The 19,564-nt window shown below is 27.4% G+C and overlaps 1 protein-coding gene across 8 annotated transcripts in view; it reads left to right on the forward strand.

Annotated features, from left to right (window-relative positions):
* LOC113551058 (potassium voltage-gated channel subfamily H member 2) overlaps positions 1 to 19,564 on the forward strand; it is a 121,557-nt gene that overhangs the window by 74,398 nt on the left and 27,595 nt on the right. For all 8 annotated transcript variants that reach the window (XM_026953084.1, XM_026953079.1, XM_026953083.1 and 5 more), the window contains 2 exons: positions 374 to 510; positions 6,508 to 6,588. In XM_026953084.1, the coding sequence (XP_026808885.1) occupies positions 374 to 510; positions 6,508 to 6,588 (218 nt within the window). The remainder of the gene's footprint in view (positions 1 to 373; positions 511 to 6,507; positions 6,589 to 19,564) is intronic.

A 19,564-nucleotide genomic window follows, 5' to 3' on the forward strand; every position in this document is an offset into this window, starting at 1 on the left:
GATTAACACGAAGTAAATAGAAATTTAAATTCTAGAACTTCAGAGTTATTATTCAATGAAAGTATATTAATTATTTGTACTTTTTTTCCACGTACTAAAACAAATTATAACATGTAATGTAATTAAGTCACAAACCACCATAAAAAATGTATATTTGACTTTAGCTTATTCGTGTATGGCTTTTTTCAATTATTTGTTGTGAAATATTTAATGGTAAGTTTAAAATCTTACCAATTATAATTAGCAGTTTAACGCAGTTAACGTAAACACAAAACGCACACAACTTTTGCCCGTAAAAAACATTGTTTTTATTTTCCCATCTCCAGTATTTTTTTATGAATGTTGGTGTATATTAATTAATGGGATTTTGTAGCCTACAGGAGCCATTTTACTGGCAAAAGTTTTCCGAATACGTCATCTGAAACCGACTTGCAGAAGTACAACACGTCAACGCTATGGGACCATTCTACGTCGCTGGGAAACTTGGCCACGGATAGCTTGAAATACAAAGTACGTGAAAATTATACGATAACAAACTATTATTATTATTTTTAAGGGTTTGAAATAATAATAGTAATAATAATAATAATATATTCAACAGCAGCCGCTGAAACGATCGAATCAATCAACGCTAGTGTAAACGCCATCAGTGCGGTTTTGTCGCTTTAATTTCCCAAAGACATTTATCTACCCATTTTCAATTTAATAATAATATATAAGACGGTGTATAACTCCTTTATTATTATTATTATTATTATTCTATAAACCAAACAATAACGTAATTTATTATCAATACCGCTTTTACGTGATACACATTTTGTTTTTCACACGATTAACGAACATCGCAACTATAGAACTCGCAATAGAAGCTGAGTAAATTTTTTTTTTTGATAAATACGTTTTACATCGTAATATAGTTTATAACCAACAGTATTTTACTCGGAGTGGGCGTATGATATTATACAAAATATAATAGAAGTATAGATCCGTTTTGCACGTAGGTGTCATCATAAATGATGGCTGTTAGAATTTATTCAGCAGACGTATTCCACTAAGAGTATATTTTAAAGATAATATATTATAAAAACAAAATATGTATTCGTAATACTGCGGTTGACATAGAAGGAAGTATACTCCATAACTTCAATAATAGACGATGTACATATTATGTTATCTATATTAAAATCCTATATTTATTCTCAAATCACCAAGAACTGACAATACATGCATCTCCTGCCTGGCTTAAGTTAGATTTCTTAGAAAAATTAATGTGTTACTTTGCGAATACCGTTAAAAAACCAATCGGTTATTGAATTATACCTATATATTACACTAACATTTACCCACACTACTAATTATGGGCACGTGTTAAGGTACACATTATAATATTATAGTTACTAAATTCCTCTAACTACATATAACCGTATTACCTAATAAATGTCTATATATTTATAAGTAAATAATTTTGTTTTTATATTTTGAGTAGATATTTAAGTTTTGTTTCTAATATAGATTATAATAACAACACTAGAACAAGATTATGAATATACTAATAAAAACTTAATTATTGTATCGATTAACAGTGCCTAATATTTAGTTTTGCAATTATTCACGTTCTATTTTTGAATTTTTATGTGAAATAATAAACTATTTATATGTTTTTTATTTTGTGTGATTTGTTATAATAATTTTATGAGATATTGGAAAACAATTATAGTGGTTAATAATATTAATTATGTTATATCCTAGATTTTTATTTTAAATAAATCTAATTAAATCACGTTTGCAAAAGCTATGATTTTAATAAAGTAGTAAACTGAAGATTGTTAACCTTAAAATAATTTTTTTTTTCGTTGAAAAATATAAAACATTTGAAAAAATCATAAATTTTGTATTTCCCTGTTTGTTAATATAACTAAAAAACGTATATTTAACATTTTAGTTAGTGCATTTTTTATCATAGGTTATATCATGGGTTGAGATTGGCATAACCCCAACAATTTAAATGCCCACTCAAAAATTAAAATAATAATAGTAGTTTTTTATAATATTAATTGACTCATTTTGTGTTGAAAGACTTTTATTCTCTTCTTAATAATCAATCAAATATCATCTTTGGTTACGCCATGTGTTGGAAATGTACAAACTGTATTGAAAATCTTACAAAATACTGAGTCAAATTATTTTTTATCGAAATCGATGTAACAGTATGCGTGTCGTTTTAGTTCAAATAATTTAGAAATCTATTAAAACCACGGTATTATTATTATTTACGATAGAGATTTATATTTTATGCACTTATGTTTTGGCATGAGTAGGTATATATAGTATTCTCGAAAGTGTATACAATAATAGTATAATATAATAAATCGTATTATAATATATAGGTATAAACGTACAATACACCACACTTACAAATGTATAGTTTTTTTTTTGGGTTGACAGTTTTATCACTTCGCATTGGCCTGGCGCGCGAAACGTTTTAAGAGTAAATAATAATATATTATATAAGCAGCTGGACGTTGTTAGATAATCATAATATTATATATCACAGAAGTTTGCTGGATTGAAATGTAATGGACGTTTTCGGTAGGGTAAACATAATAATGTTATAATGAGAAGTGAGAAAACGTAAAAAAGAAAAACTCGAGTAAAGAAGTGCGTACGGCTTATATACGAAAAGAAATATCTATATTGATGTCCGAGCCATGTTGAACGGTGTATGGTGAAGTGAGGGAGAGGTGAGAAGGGTCGACATCCTTTTCTCAAAATGAATAAACGTCGTCGTTAAAAAATCGCACTTCTACTTTTTTTTTCTTTCCGACATTGTTAACGATTCATGACCGGCCTAATGAACGCGTTTCTCTGTTATTTGGTCCTCAGCCAAAATATATCCACATACACACACACACACACACGCGCGCACATACACACGCACACACACACACACGAAATAATAACGATGCGCCTTTCAATCACAATTTGTGTTCTGGTATTATTTTTCATATAATATATAGATTGCAGTATCGCCATTTTTCTTTTTCTTCTACCCGTTCCATTATATTATTATGTTTAATTTTAGACGTTATACCCACCGTATATATAATCTTTTCTCCGTAGGAACGATATAACATGTACTAAATAAATGCTATTATTATTATATGTATATATAATAGAGCAGTGTTCAGCAGATCTGAGAATAATATATGACGTAGTTATCTGTCGTGACACTAAAACGATAACATCGAATGACGTTGCAGGTGGGTATAGAAAAGGAGATATTTCTCCTTCTTCTCGCGTACTGGGTTATAGGGGAAGTTTCACCCGATATATTGTGTTGACATCATGATGGACATTTCCACTCAGAAAAAAATCTAAAACGAAAATAATAAAATCAGTATACAATACTAGTGATCGTTGTAAAAATACAGTTATTATGAAATTATTATTATCCTAGTAATAATATACAGAACGGTTCACCAAACATGTTTATCCATCCTCATTTTCTTTTTATTAATAAATGTAATAAAATTATTATTTTTTGAATTTTTAAGTATGCTTTATGACCATATTTTCTAGTACTGAAATGAGATTTTTTTACATAATTTAAGAAGTGTTTTATAGCGATACAAGCTTCTTTTTTCATATGAGAACAAATACAATTTACTATAAATCACGAAGCAGATTTTTTTTTTTTTTTGAAACCGTTGATGAGCTTAAACAAAAATTCAAGAGAAACTTTTTGAGTTATTAAAACGTATAATATACTGAAAATAATAGTCCTTAAAAATGGTTTTAAAAAACTATAAAATACAACAAATATTTAATCTTGTAATTATTTTACTCAGACAATGTTTACAAAATATAAAATGTTGATAGATTAACTATAATGTAATTTTTAAATCAATTTCCAAGCTATTATCATAGACCTATTATTCTTAGTAAACAAAATTAAATAAATCAAGCGTTTGTAATTTAAATTACGATTTGAATACATAATTTTTTTTTAAGAATTCTAAAATATAAAAGTTTGAATAAATTCATTATTAAACGAAAAAATATGAGCTATCATGTTCAAAGTACAAACAACTAGTCTCATACTTTCATTGTAGCTGTATTATGATGAATTATAACGTGATGCTCCAAATTTCGTTATTTCATGACCTAAAAATGTATAACCTCAAATCTCGATGAGATTTAAGTCGAAAATAATCAAATTTTAAAATAAAGCTTATAATTATTTTTGAGAGAAAATTTCTGTTCGAGGATTAAAGCAATGTTCGAAATACTGTCATCTACACACTGCTAGTAGATAGTAGTTTTTGCTGTCACGAAAATCGCCCGATTTTAGTGGGTAGAATTCCTAAATTCACGAAACCGACAACAATTTAGCGCCAAAACACGTCTTCTATAATAAAGTCTCTCTGAACATACTTCGTATAAAATAAAATTATCGCGGAATACCGTCACTTATTATTATATAATTATGGGTGAATAGGCACTTTTTTGCTTTAGAAAAATGTTTCAAATGCTATAAATGACAAAATTGCACAAATATTTCACCACATAAGACGCTCGCAAATAATAAAAATAATGCAACGAATTCGCTCAACATACACGTAATAGAAACCTTGTCTCAAATAAAATTTGTAATAGCAATTTACTATTTATTATATTATAGCTACAAGTATACTAGCATAACATAATACACAATTTATGTGTTTAATTTTCTTGATAATATTTACTAAAAAAAAAAGCGGAGCACCTTCCTGGGCTTCGAGATTATCAACATTTATGACCTACGACCCTTGTAGGTTCATTCACCTTTGAATTTATATTATTGTATATTCGGCCTTCTTCCAATCGTCGCAGACTTCATACAAGCTTAATACTAGTTTGAAATAGTTTACTACGATGTTCCGCAGCAACTCGTAAAATTAATAATAAACGTGTCTACCGTACATAATAAAATAACAGTATTTAGGTTTTACTCTCGATGCGACATTAATACTATAGTATTGCAAGATTATCGACTTACACACGAATATTTAGACACGTGGTTTGAGTAATTTATGGACGTAAAATAATTATTATACACTCTGTTGAAATTTATTAATTATGATAACAGCTGAGTCTCGCAAACCTGTTTAAGAATATTATGAATATACTTATAGATGAGTTATGATATTTTTACAATTTTAGTATTTATTAATCTTTGTTTCATAATTTGTAAAAATGGTTGGTATATAATAAATACTAGATCCAACATTATATCAGCGCTTCTTTAAATTTTTAAGAACTGGTGTCTTATATATTTATATTTTATCAATTAAAAAAAAAGTATATATTATATTTGCTTAGCAGTTTCTCAATAAAAATATCACCCTAGTACACTCTTTAAATGGTATAAAACCTAAATTCTTGAAAATGTGGTCCTTGAGTTTATTTAAAATTATTCCAAAAATCAGAATTTAAATACATTTACTAAGACAAAAAAAAAATGGTGGTGAGCATGCTCGGTGAATGATCCTGTACACATAGACAACATTTATTTTTGTATGCGCTCGTCCTTTATTTTTACATAATACTTGTTTTATAGTAATATTATGCTTGTTTTGTATAATATCTGTATAACATCTCACTTGATTTATATTCACCATCAGTTTTGTTCTTGAGTCGAAACAACACCGTACGATTTTCATTTTAAACTTAATTATCATGACCTACCTTCGTTTTGTTTTACGTTTCATTCCATTCGAGATGGATTTGAAACGTTTTGTTCATACCATTATACTGAAAATATATTTTTCGTTACAACATCAATATAAAACGTTTATAATATTTTATACACTCGACTTTTGTTCCTACTACTTTACAATCATCGCGAATACTACAACGATACTTGATGAGTATTCATATTGATTAAATCTTATCTTTTAATATTCATTTTCCGCGACCAGGTCATTAAACAGCCATATTATTCGATTCTTTACACTCTGAATTAAAAATAAATATGCCTCATAGTTACCGTTACCATTAAATATTACGCGGGTATAAAGTATACAATACCTCTCACATAAATTCGCCTAATATTATACATTAGATAATTAAAAATAAGACCGATGAATTTATTATAATAGTATAAGACGATAAATGTTTGAGAACATATTAATGATTTTACGTAGGTAGGAACGGAATTAATTAATAACTGTATCGTAAATATGATATTATTATTATTTGGTTAACGTGTTAGATTCTTTTTTTCAATGTTTATTTAATCTGTAGTGCACGTTGTGAGTATTGTAATAGTGATTATTGCTTGGCATTTTTGCACACACGAGATACCTATAATACTTATAAATCATTTGTATACGCCTTCTCTACCTATACCGCAGACCACATATTACATTATTATATTATACTATAATAATCATCAGTATTTAGACACGCAGCAACGATGATTTAAATAACGTGATGCTACTTCCGTTGTTCAATATTGTGTTCCAGTATTCCATCCAAGACAATGGGTCAGCAAAATTCTTTCAAGGCGCTCTACACACGCCAAACATGGGAGAAAAAGTGGCTCAGGTAAAAAATTCAATATAATAATATTTATTAATTGTTTTATCATATATTACAGTAAACTACTAGTAAAATGATACAATCCATAATACTACATGATAAGTTTTAAATATAAGATGTATAAGTTATAAATATTAAATTAATAAGATTTGAAATATTCTATGCACATTATATTATATATATATTACAATTATTAATTATATATTATTATTTGGCTATAGCCAAATTAATGTATACAAAAATGATTGTTATTATATATACGTTGTTCAGTAGACACGAAATGTACATAATGTACATCATATATTATATGATTTAAGTTCAATACAGATAGGTGACAATATAATGTTTTTACTTTGTATTTGTGTGCTTCAATATTTGTACATGATAAATCATGATTTCAATATGTCTATTTGATATTACGGGTTGTTTCAAGATGAGTACAGTTCGTTTGGACCAATTAAAATAAAATACAATATAGACGAGTCCATGTTAAGATAAAATCTCTATTTTATATATTACGTATTTAAAAATATATAATAGGTATAACGATTCCGTTAAATAAGATTATACTTGACAATATATATTTGTTTAGATCGATAACAACGTTGAGCTACGTTTCAATGGTTTTTCTGATTATAATAGAATTCGTGAGCACAGCGGTATTAAGTATACAATTTCGGACCATCAGCACATAACATACTCATAATTATGAATTAAAAACATACACTATTTAATACATTTTTAGTTAAACAATAAAGTATGAACATAAAATATGAAATTCAAAAAATAAGTATTACATTAAATTATTAAGAAGGTATTAACTTCACCGAACCTATTTATCCGTGATTTATGCCGTGTATCACAAGAAATATAAGAATTGATAAGAAATAAAGTCTATTATCACAAAGTACTAAATATTTATTACTTATTAATTCCCATTCAGCATTTAGTATTTTAGTAGTTTTGTTAAAAAAAAAAAAATAATGACTACAAAAATAACTAGTTACTTTTTGTTTTTAACGCGTTAAATTAGATTATTTTACGCAGTGGACTTAACTCGTTTAATAAGAAAGTTATAATGAATTAAAACAAACTAGATAAGTAAGAAAGTTACATTAAACCTTCTAGCTAGTTAGTGCTCAGCTTTGCTGATAGCTAGGTAGTATTCAAATATAAGTAGACACGCATATAAATATGAATAATAATAAAATATGCATATTAAAATGTATATTAGATTGAATAGTACAGCAATTCCAATGATGCAAACTATTTGGAATTATGTGGGAGCCATGTGGATATTTGTTAACTATCCATTAATGAAAAAAATAAATATGCTAACGGTTACATATAATATTCACTAATAGTTTCTATAAATTATAAAAATTGTGAATAGTTATTATATAAGAATATTAACAAACTATTGCATTATAAAAAGCAATATTAACTTTATTATATATTTTTTAATTTGATCGTCATCCACAAATCCTTTTTTTTTTTTATTTATTCGGATTACTATTCGTGTTTTTATCCAATTTAATCTAAACAGTTATATAGAAAGTGGATTTTACAGGCTTTACTTCAATATTTTCTTGACCTCTAAAATGTGATGTGAACAAAGTCGACAATCTCAGTAAATTCTGTTTTATGCACTATAAAAGATTGTGAAGTAAATTCAGTTTATTCCATTTTGATGTGTAACTGATTATTTACAAAAGCTCTATAATCTTCTAATATATATAATGAAGACACAAGTAAACTAAATAAATCAAAAAAAGGATTTGAGATAAAATGATGAAATCATAACTATTATATTAAGTGGGATTTTGTAGATTTACTTCAATCTTTTCTTAACAACGACAACTATTCTATAGTAAATTCTGTCTCTTAAAAAAAAAGATCCTTTATCTTTTGTTTAAATTAGTATACGTTTTTAACATAAAATTGAGAAAAAAATTAAATGAATAGAAAAAATGAAAACGTTAGAAGTAAATAGCTAACTTAATTTTATAATTACCGTTTATTTATAATTATTAAGTCAAAAATTATGTATATTTTTTACATTTACATTGGTTTATAGTATACAAACATTTTAGATACAATTCAAAATATATTAGCTATATAATTTATAGTTAATATTTAAATATTTTTTGTTCAGCTGAACATCATGTGCTAAAAGTACAAAACATAAAAATAACGATTATAAATGCACGATAAGCATTTAACAGAAAGCAAAATAAAAAGAAAATTTTATTTTATCGATAATAATAAAAATAATAAAAAATATGAAATATTATTGCACTGAATTTAAAATCGTATACAGAGGCGTCACCTGTCCGCCAGACGCACAATCAACGAACAGCTTACATTTCACTAAGCGTAGATAGCTTAAAGCTGTTGAAAACTTCCCGTCACAAGAATTCAAATAAATTGAATTACACTTTCGTACTTTCTCTTTTTAAAGTAAATAAATATATGTATAAATTATGTATTTTTTTATCTCAATGAACTGCTGAAAAAAGAAGAAAAAAGCACGAGTTAGCTTTCAAAGTTTTAACAATGTTAATCTATTTTTTTTCTTATTTTTTTCTGTAAAAAACGTAATTATATATTAAAAAAACAATAGCTTGGATTTTTCATCATTTTAGAGAAAATTGATAATTTATTACAATCAAAACATGTAATAAAATATATGTATAATTTAATTAAACGTACTTGATGTTTAAATTAATTAAATTCAAAAATAATTTATAATATTATTATTTTGTTTTTTGTTGCACTAAAATATTATATATTTAGATAGCTAATTAACGAATTAACGGCATTATTATTATTTGATCCAAACAGACAAGTTATAAATTTGATAAAATTGAACTTTTTATTTTATTTCATATAAATGTAAAGTTCTAAGAGTTGTTATAAAAAAAGATAGATAAATATTTTATATTTAACCTTTACATTGTATTCTATCGGCATGTCGTATGTGTAAATCGAAATAAAATAACAATGATCGTATAATATTATGTGTAAAATAAAATGGAAACCAATAAGTTGATTAATGTTTATTTAAATAATTAACGTTTGAAAAATAATATTATTATCACTGATAATTATCAGTTACCATCATTTGCCATTGATTCAACGGCGACATATATAGGCAATTTAGGTACACCCATACATGTTACACAATCATTTTAAAACAATAATAATAATATTATGACGTGATGCTAAAATTATAATACTCCCAATAACGCATATCACATAATGTTATAATATTCGATTGGTGTGTTGTATATATTTTTTAATTAACATTAATTTTAAATAATCTAATAATTTATCGTTACGCATTATTTATTTGTTTAGAATAAAATTTATTTAATCGTGTTTTTGATATAGTTTATATCTAGGCTCATACAAATCAAATTTGATAATGTTTTCATTTGAATTTTAAAACAATACAAAAAAATAATTACTTTATTATAGATATAATATATGTACATACTATCATAGTACCCACTTTCGATAATTTTAAATTCAAGGACAAAATCAATTCGCAATAATATAAATTTCGAGATATCCAAAACCTGGAGCTTAGAGGACCGATTTCTAAATTTGTGATATCGATACGATATATCAAGGTTTGTTACCAAAAATTGACTTTATATTAAATATTATAAAAATATATACTGTTTATCAAATAAGGTTATTCAAAAGTAGTTCGAATTGATGGAAATTACAGGAGAGAGGAAACTGAAAATACAATAATATTTACCTTTCAAAAGGTTTTAGAAAAAATACGACATTGATGTTTGGTCTGCTCGTGACCTTTTCGTCAGGTTCTGAGATACAGTTTGAATTGATCCCCATATTGCTTTGGCCAATACTCGATATCGAAATTTGAGAGGTCTTCCGCATATTATTAAATTCATTTTTTTCTTTAAATATTTTATGGTATTTGGGACACATAATAGAATCCACTGTATAGCGCCCTTGTTATATTATTAATATTATTCGACAGCTATCACAGGTCACATTATTCGTAATTCGTATTTTATACGTTAGATTTCTTAGTTACTTATATGATTTAAATATTGTCGTATTTATATCGATAGTAACTTACTCTTATTTTATAAAATATCACGATTTAATATTGTTTACGCGTAAATTGGAATATTTCATGGATATACCTACGGAGCTCATTAGAAAAAAAATAATCGTTAAAAATTGTTTTGATTGAATTGTCTTTCCAAAACAAGATTACTGCTAATATCTGTATGTTATTATTGTCATTTAATTATTAATTAATTCATTTTATTTTGTTACTAGCATTGCGCATTATTATTCAAATCAATTAATTGAATCAATAATGTAATTTGTCATTAGTTTTATACAGATAAAAATGTGAATAAAATATCGTTGAATAATAATAATAATAAAAAAAATTTAAAAAGTAATCACATAGATAATTGGAAAAAAATAAAACAATAACCATAATTTATTAAAGATTTTGTACTCTTGAAGTGTACACCCTAAAGATTATATGGATCTTTTAGTTCAAATTAATTAATGCCTGTTCAACCCAAATACACCTGGAGAAATTAATATCAAATATTTATTTATTAGTTATTACTTATTAGTTATTACTCTTCGTTTCAAACGTAATAAATAAATGTACGTCTCGGTCTTGTAACAGTAATTACGTAAACTAATTATTAATGGTAGCAAATATGTAAATATTTAATTTTTCAATGAATACAATGGTATGCAATTTGATCAATGATTTAAATATGAGTGTACATAAACGACGTATGGGACGTCACGAGTGTGTCAAGATTGACATTACAGGCATTGTTCACCACCTAATTGTCTGTCTCGTATAAATTATAAATTATTTTATAAGTGCACTTGATTAATTCTTTTGTAATTATTTTTGATTATTAAACATATTATTATTTTATTTGTTTACAAAAATTGACCTAGTATATAGGTAATTGAGTTTTTTTCAACCATACTCATAAATATTTGTATTGTACACTTTACAGACATTGTACCATTCACATTTTCAATAGAATTATTATAATTAGCATACATTTTTAGAATTGTTGTTTATATGCAAATGTATTTTTTCACGCGAGAATTTGAACAAAACAAATCCCATTAATGTACAAAGTGAAATCACATAATCAACATTGTTCTCTATTTTTATACTCTAAAAGAAAATAATATTGTTAAAATTTAAATAATATTATGAATTTAAGAATAAACAAGTTATTTCTTTATTAAAATATACATTTGTTGTATTTATATTATAGGGTAGGTACATTGTATATTAACTGTTTTATTCTGCATTTAACATTTATATTATAAAATAAAATAAAAAAAACAATTAAATTATAAAACAATTAGTACACTTTTAAATGTGTTATTTAGAAAAATTGATGATTAAGGATTTGGTCATGTACAAATAATATACAGAATATATTGCATTTGATAAGAAACGCAACTAATATTTGAAAACTCATTACTAGAGCTAGGATTTCTATGCAGTAAAATATTGTAAAATATGCATTTTATTTACTGAATTATACAAAAATATATTTTTTTTAATATTAGTTAATATTATTACATTAAATTATGGTGTTTTAAATTTTCAAATGTAAACAATTGTTGACAAATGGCAATGGTATATATTGGCTGAAACTTCTTTCTGCATCACACGATGTTGTTGGAGTATATTGAAATGGCGTGATTTGTCCTGGATTTAAAATAATATTAATAACTTTTTCTTCCGTTTTATATTCACCGTTTATAATGTTACACATTTTTAGAAATATTTTGAATATCTTATTTTTCCTTAGTATTAAGTTCATTTTAGTTTAAATAGATAGTATATTTACGATAATTCGACAAATAAACCAATAGTTATAGACGTTCATTAAATAAATACCATTTAAAATTTGGTAAATAACAAGATTCTCAAAAATGTATGTATATATATGCAATTATATGCATTATATTCAAAATATGCAAAAATATGCAAAACAAAAACTGTACTATTTAATCAAGAATAAGCTAAATTGTGCAGATATCAGCTAACAATCTATCAATTTGGACTTAAAGAAAAAACATGCAAATGCATAGAAATCCTAGCCCTACTCATAACTGATATTTAAATAATAATAAATAATAATATACAATAATAATAACAAAATAGTTAATGTTCAAATGAAAAATCCATAGTATTTAAAAACTCAAATTTTAAAATGTTATTTTTTGTTCTGTAAAGTTTTAATTAATTAAAAAATGAATAATTTATTTTTATACTTAAAAATAATAATTATATTCTTTTTTATAAATATTTCCAAAAATGTATACTTATTATTAATTTGTTTTTTTTTTACTTTTTATATTTGATTTTTATTTTATAGAAAGTTGTAAAAATGATTATTTTTGTTTGAAAATAGTCACTTATATTCTCATTCAGATTTCTGCAAATAGATATATATTTTTTTGTATTAAAATGTTGATATATGGATATATAAATAATAAACTATTGGTTTACCCGCAATAAATCACTTAGAGTCGAGACAAGAATTGCGAAGCGCTAAAGAACTCACTTTATTTTCGTACACATTTTTACTTATCCTCTCACATATTATTACCATTACTTTAAATTTCAAATGACTTTATCTACCTACAATAATAATAGTAATATTTCAATACCGAGTACTTATACATTAATGTATACTTTATATACATAAAAAGCCCGTTAAATTCTTAAAAAATAAAAATATTGTTATTTAAAAATTATGATTTTATAAAAAGGTAAAATAAAAATAAAGGTGAAATGTTAAGTATTATAGTACAAATTAAATTGAATATTATACTAAATCAAAGTAGTGAGATCATTGATCTTGCTTGTTATTGCTTTATTAGAGTACCTATACTATAAAAGTATATTAGATGTACCAATAAATAAACTTATAAATTAATTCCATCCATAAATAGATTAATATAAATATTTTATCAAGCTTTTTGTGTGAGTTTATTGGTTTTTTTTACGGTCACCAATTAAATTATATTTTTTAATAGTAAATTTAATATCAACTTTAATTTTAATTTCACTGTTTTATTCTCATTGCTCGTGTACGAGTATAATAGGTTTAAATTATTTTAAATCAGATAGTATTTTAATTAATACGAATACTCACGATGTAACATAGGTATACAATTATTATTATTTTGAGAACAATAAAGTCAGTTGTTACGGCAATAAACTGAATAAATGGAACTTGGACCCTGGAAAATATTTTTAATATATGTGTTCTAATACTGTTTTTCAAAAGTCCAAAAATCAAATCTCAATGAAATAATCACAGTTGGTAAACTGTTAAATAAAGAATGTTTTTTTTTTTTATTATTAATAATATAACTATTTTGTTATATAACAATTTGTAGTACTGTATAACTGAATTACCTAAACGAAATTGTATAGAATATACCTTATCAATAATTAATAATATTTAAGTAGAATTTCGGTGTTGACATGTCCTGAACAGATGTGACACAACTTACAGGCGATTATCTAATAATAATATTAAAAAGTATCACCATATTATATAATTTTTATATAATACATTTTTTTTATACTACCTTTGTGTTAAGATATTTTGAATAATTCATAATAGTATTATAGTATATTACTATATTATTACGAGTTATTGAATTGTAAAACAACTTGTCTTTGTCAAATTAAGGCAAACACAATATTTCAACACTATAATATAGTATAATATACTGCCATACTGGTATAAAACTTTTACCTATGTATAACTTTTGACGCAATTTGTAAGAAAACTAGTACCTTTATTTTGCACATAAACGTAAAAAAATCATGTGAAGCGATCGTTTGTCAGCATTAATTTGCTAAAATTTTGTTTATAAGAAAACTGAATAAAATCTACCGCCGTAATGCGTATAAATTATCATATACTGATTTGTACTTTACAGTTTATATGAGATCACTATCTGAAACAACTATTGTACTAATTATTTTATTGTTTTAAATTGAAACTATTACATTTAATGCGTTTTAGTTACTTTATTTTATGGTTCATTTGACTCGGGTGAACTTATTTTCTGTGCCAATATTATGCTGTATCCGTATTTTTTTTTATTTTAGCTTTTATTGGATAACCTCTAAGGACTGTTGTTGTTATGCATAAAATATTTATGAGACTGTTAACTCGAGTATTTGTTCACAAACTACAGTTAAATTCTAAACCACATTAAGAAATATATGTTGTGATTAATACGTATGAATAATAAATGAATAAATAAATATGAGATTCGAGAAAAACTAGTTAAGTTAAACTGTATATTTTAATAATAATACTGTATTATATTTTCATGAAATGACATTCATACCGCTGTTTTTCGTTTTATACACTTTATGATATTGTTGTTTTCAAATAAATATAGAGCTCGTCTTACTAGCGAGTGAATAAAAAATTACAAATAGGCTGAATGTTTGTATGTATGATATAATATATTACATTATATTTCTAAAACATGTACATAATATTTTAGTACTTACACATATGTATAATGTTCACACCTCATATACTATATGAATTGTGGTAATAATTTATAACTTTTAACAGTAAACAGGTGGTTCATTTGATAGCTCAATCCTGTCTTTCAGCTAAACACGATCCAACGTCTGTAATATTATAGTATATTCATCAACAAAAATTACGGCGTTGAACATGCGTTTTTTCAGCGTAGTTCTTATTCTTTGGAATAGCATACTTAATATTTTATATGATTACACGTCTTCTCATTTGTAGTCTGAATGACGGATTTGACCCGTCACGCAATAAACGAACCACACAAATAAACTACTATTAACTTCAGTAATATAATTTACTATATAGCCCAGCATATAATATATAATATTTATACATAGTATTTACATAGTCATAAATATAAATTTTTTTTTAACGTTTATTCAGTCGTCGGTGATTGACCTGATGGCCCTGATGTAATAGTTTGACGATCATACTTTTATTTTAAAAATATAATAACATCTAATAACGATAATATGATATTATTGTACGTATATAGAAATAAAAACGAGATAAAAATATAGTACTACTATACAAATATATAATTACTTACCAATGGTTATATAAGTACTTATGTTAGATCTGATGATCTGAGTCTGAGTGGCTGCATACTCATTATAATAATATTATGGAGGTGCAAATTTGGTCGATCAGCCTATCAATTACCCCGGACATTTATTATGCATAAAGTGATGGTAATGTACAATCCGTTCGTAAAACGTACACACTTCATAACGCCCTCGGAAATGCTTTAGTCTTCATTAGTTTTACTATAATGCAGATCGTATAAAGTCTATCAGACCGTTACGAAATGTTGGTGTTAAAATTGTGCGAACCGTGCCAACAGTATGTCCGTAACGTTATTACGACACGGCGTCTATACATTATACAATATAATATGTGTGTATATGTGAGTTAGCCGTTAGCCGTTAGGGTATGTGAATGTGTGGGGGTATGCGTAATAACAATATCACTAATAATAATGATAATATTAATAAGTAATAGGTATATACCCTGTTGTATCTTGTATGTCGTCCATTATTCGCACTGTTATGGTTAATCGCGAAGTTATTAAGGAGTTTGTATGATATATGAGAGAAAAATAAACCACTAACTTGGAAACCCGAAAACGAAGTTTGGTTTTTATTTTTGCAATACAGTGATTACAACTTTTAAATCTCCGCGAAAAACCTAAGATATGAAAACAAATTATAATGCAATATTCTTTATAATAACATTGATAAAATATCAACAAAAATGTACCTATACACGCTAATCTAGATATTTATATATATTTTTTTTCTCGTCAATAAACAAATGTTTGTAGGAACTGTACGTGATAAACTTACTTATCAAATGTCGTATTGCAGCTACATGCTTTCGTATTCAATAAAAAGGTTGATTTAAATTGGGGTCTAAGGGACACCAAGCCAATTTTTTTTAAAATTAAATATGGATTTAAAAAGGCTATGAAGTGGATACTGGTCTGCTGTTGCTGTATAATAGGTATCGAGTGAGTCACTGACGGACAAGTTAAATATGAATTCAATAGTATATTATTGAAATATTTCAACTTGAAATGTCTATAAAAAAACTATGTATATATTTTTTTAGACTTTTTTATTTTAGTTTTAAGAGTTTGTATTAAATGTTCAAGCATTAACTATAAAAATACATATTTTATGCATTTTTAAGTACAAAAAAATTTGCAAATTTTTGTTAATATTTGAAATTCAAATACTTATAAAAATGAATTGCGGTGATGTTTTTTGAATATCTTTATATATATATAAGAAAGAACAACTACTGTGAGATTTTAAATTCTATTTTCAAGAATTTTGACCCAATGAATAGTTTTCTATCGTTATTAAATAATTATACATTTTATAAAAAAAATATTAATTCAAAATGTCCATAAATAACTCAATAATAGTTAAAATATTTAGAAAATTGTACTTTATGTGGGAAATACTAATATAAATATTTGAAAAATATTTCAAGCATCTACAGTACTTATTCATGGTATGGACCACAACAAAATAACTAGCTTTAAACCTTCATTAAAAATTAATTTGACTTTCCGGTGGACATTTTTTTTTTTTATAAAAGTTGCATAATGTTTAAAGAACCTCATATTATTCAATTTTAAAATCTTAGGTATAAAAATATACATTTTTATGAATTTCTTAAAATAGTTTAAACATTTGAAAATTTAAGACTCATATGGAATCTTATATTAAATTTTCTAGGATTTTAATCAGCGAATAATTTTTTATCGGCATTATTTAAAAATAAAAACAAAAGGGAAATATTTAAAATGCCTATACCTGAAAAAGAGTTAAAATAGAGAATTTTATTTTTTATTGAAAACGATCTTATAGATATTGGGAGAATATGTTTTAAGCATCTATACAGTTATTTGTTTTCGAGGTTAACCAAAAAAATAAATCTAATTTTGTTGAAAATTTGATTTGAATAAAAATATTCGATTCTCCTTTATTTTATTATTATTTTTCCCGGTTATTTTGTAATATACTGGGAATTTTAAACGTCGTTGACGTCTGTAAAGTACCTACAAACTATATGATAACGTGAAAAGGGGTAGAGTTAAAAGTGCCCCCCCCAAAAAAAAAAGGTCGATTAAGATTTTGCATATTATAATTTGAACACAACATTTGACTCCGCTCGTGTATGATGTTAACTCACGTACGTAGTAGTGAAAGAAAATAAAAAAAAAAAAGCGCAATAGGAAAATCCGACGGGTTAATACTTAATGGCAAAAACAATAAATGCGCGTCCAGTTCTGTCGCCATATCACGTATTTACGACGTAACGAATCCGCTCAAACACACATACAAACACGACCTTTTTTACGACAGTATTGCATTACGACGACGGCGACTGTAATGATGTATTATTATTGTTATTAATGTTCTCGGTGATGTTTAAACGACGTACAGTTAAAGCCGGACCGACTGCATTTTAAGTCACCGTACGACCCTACCCCCCTTCCTCGCGACAGACGGGAAACGCTCAATCGGCCGTACGTTCATTATTTATCCGCGTCCGGCGCGGAGCTTTCCGACTGCCCCGATGATCCGACCGACCGTTTTTGAAATTATCAAAGGTGCCTCGGGGGGCTCCGTGTCATCGACCGCGTTCATTATTCATTAGAGTCGTGATTTCGGTATACTAGTCTTAACAATGATGGTCTTAATCCCGAAAAAATATACGTATACGAAAATGCCGTTTGCATCTTAAAATATTCACGATAAAAATACGTTTTGAAAATGTGAAAAAAACGGTTTAAAAAATAATACGCAACGGAACCGTGAACAATGGTGATTTTTTTCCTGAAAACAAGTTTCGAATGCACAGACGCTAAAATGGAATTATTGGTAGGTATAGCGTTACTCTTTATAATTATTTGCAAATATTAAAACGGCAGACGACGGAGACTACTTCACGTTTGACTAACCACCACGAATGCCGCCCTTTATTAATATTATCCTGTTTATTATTTTTTTTCACAACAATACATTTTATGCACCAGTAATTTACGTTCGCTTCAGTAAAATAAATTTGAATTTATCATCACTCGAATCGTGTAAAATATTCAAAAAAATTGCATAAATTTGTCTTAAAAATAACGGATAGATATCGCGGGACTCTGAGACGAGTTTTGCACTGACGGAGCTTGCTATACGCGATTTCTAAACGCCGTGAAACTATGACAAAGCATTAAAATCCCAGCCCTAGCTATCATACCGTCACCGCGGTAATCGTTTCACGGGATCGATTACCGTGCTCGCCGGTCGCCGTGGTCACACTGCGCGATTCTGGCGAGCGCGCGCGACGAGCACCGCCGCCACCGCCGCGGTCGCCGTCAAGCGGTAGGCTCGCGTGCGCGATGCGGCTGACACATTGCTGGGTTCTCGCGGCGGGCGTCGGGTCGCGCGAGTGCCGTTTGCCGCGCCGAACGCGCCGAAAGTGCACCGCGAGCGCGCGCGCCGCACACACACAGGCCGTCGCGACACCTGGACAATTTTACGATAACAGTATAGCATAGTGTACCTACGCCGTCCGGACGGGGTTTCCGGTCCGCGGCGCGCCATGGGGGACGACCGCGATGACTTGGAAATGCCTCTGATGCCGCGACGAGACGACGGTGGTGGTGGCGGCGGCGGCGGCCGAAAGGCGTCCGTGGTGGTGACGGTGGTGCCGAGGGACGGGTTTGCGTACGGAGCGTCGTCCAGTCTGCGGCTGGTTAAGCAGCCGTCGCGGCCGCCGTCGTCGTGTTCGTCGACCGACGGCCGGACGTCGAACGACCGGAAGAAGAGCTCGGCCAACGGCGGGTT

Source organism: Rhopalosiphum maidis, chromosome 2 (assembly GCF_003676215.2).
Source record: "Rhopalosiphum maidis isolate BTI-1 chromosome 2, ASM367621v3, whole genome shotgun sequence".
In the NCBI taxonomy this organism is placed as follows: domain Eukaryota; kingdom Metazoa; phylum Arthropoda; class Insecta; order Hemiptera; family Aphididae; genus Rhopalosiphum; species Rhopalosiphum maidis.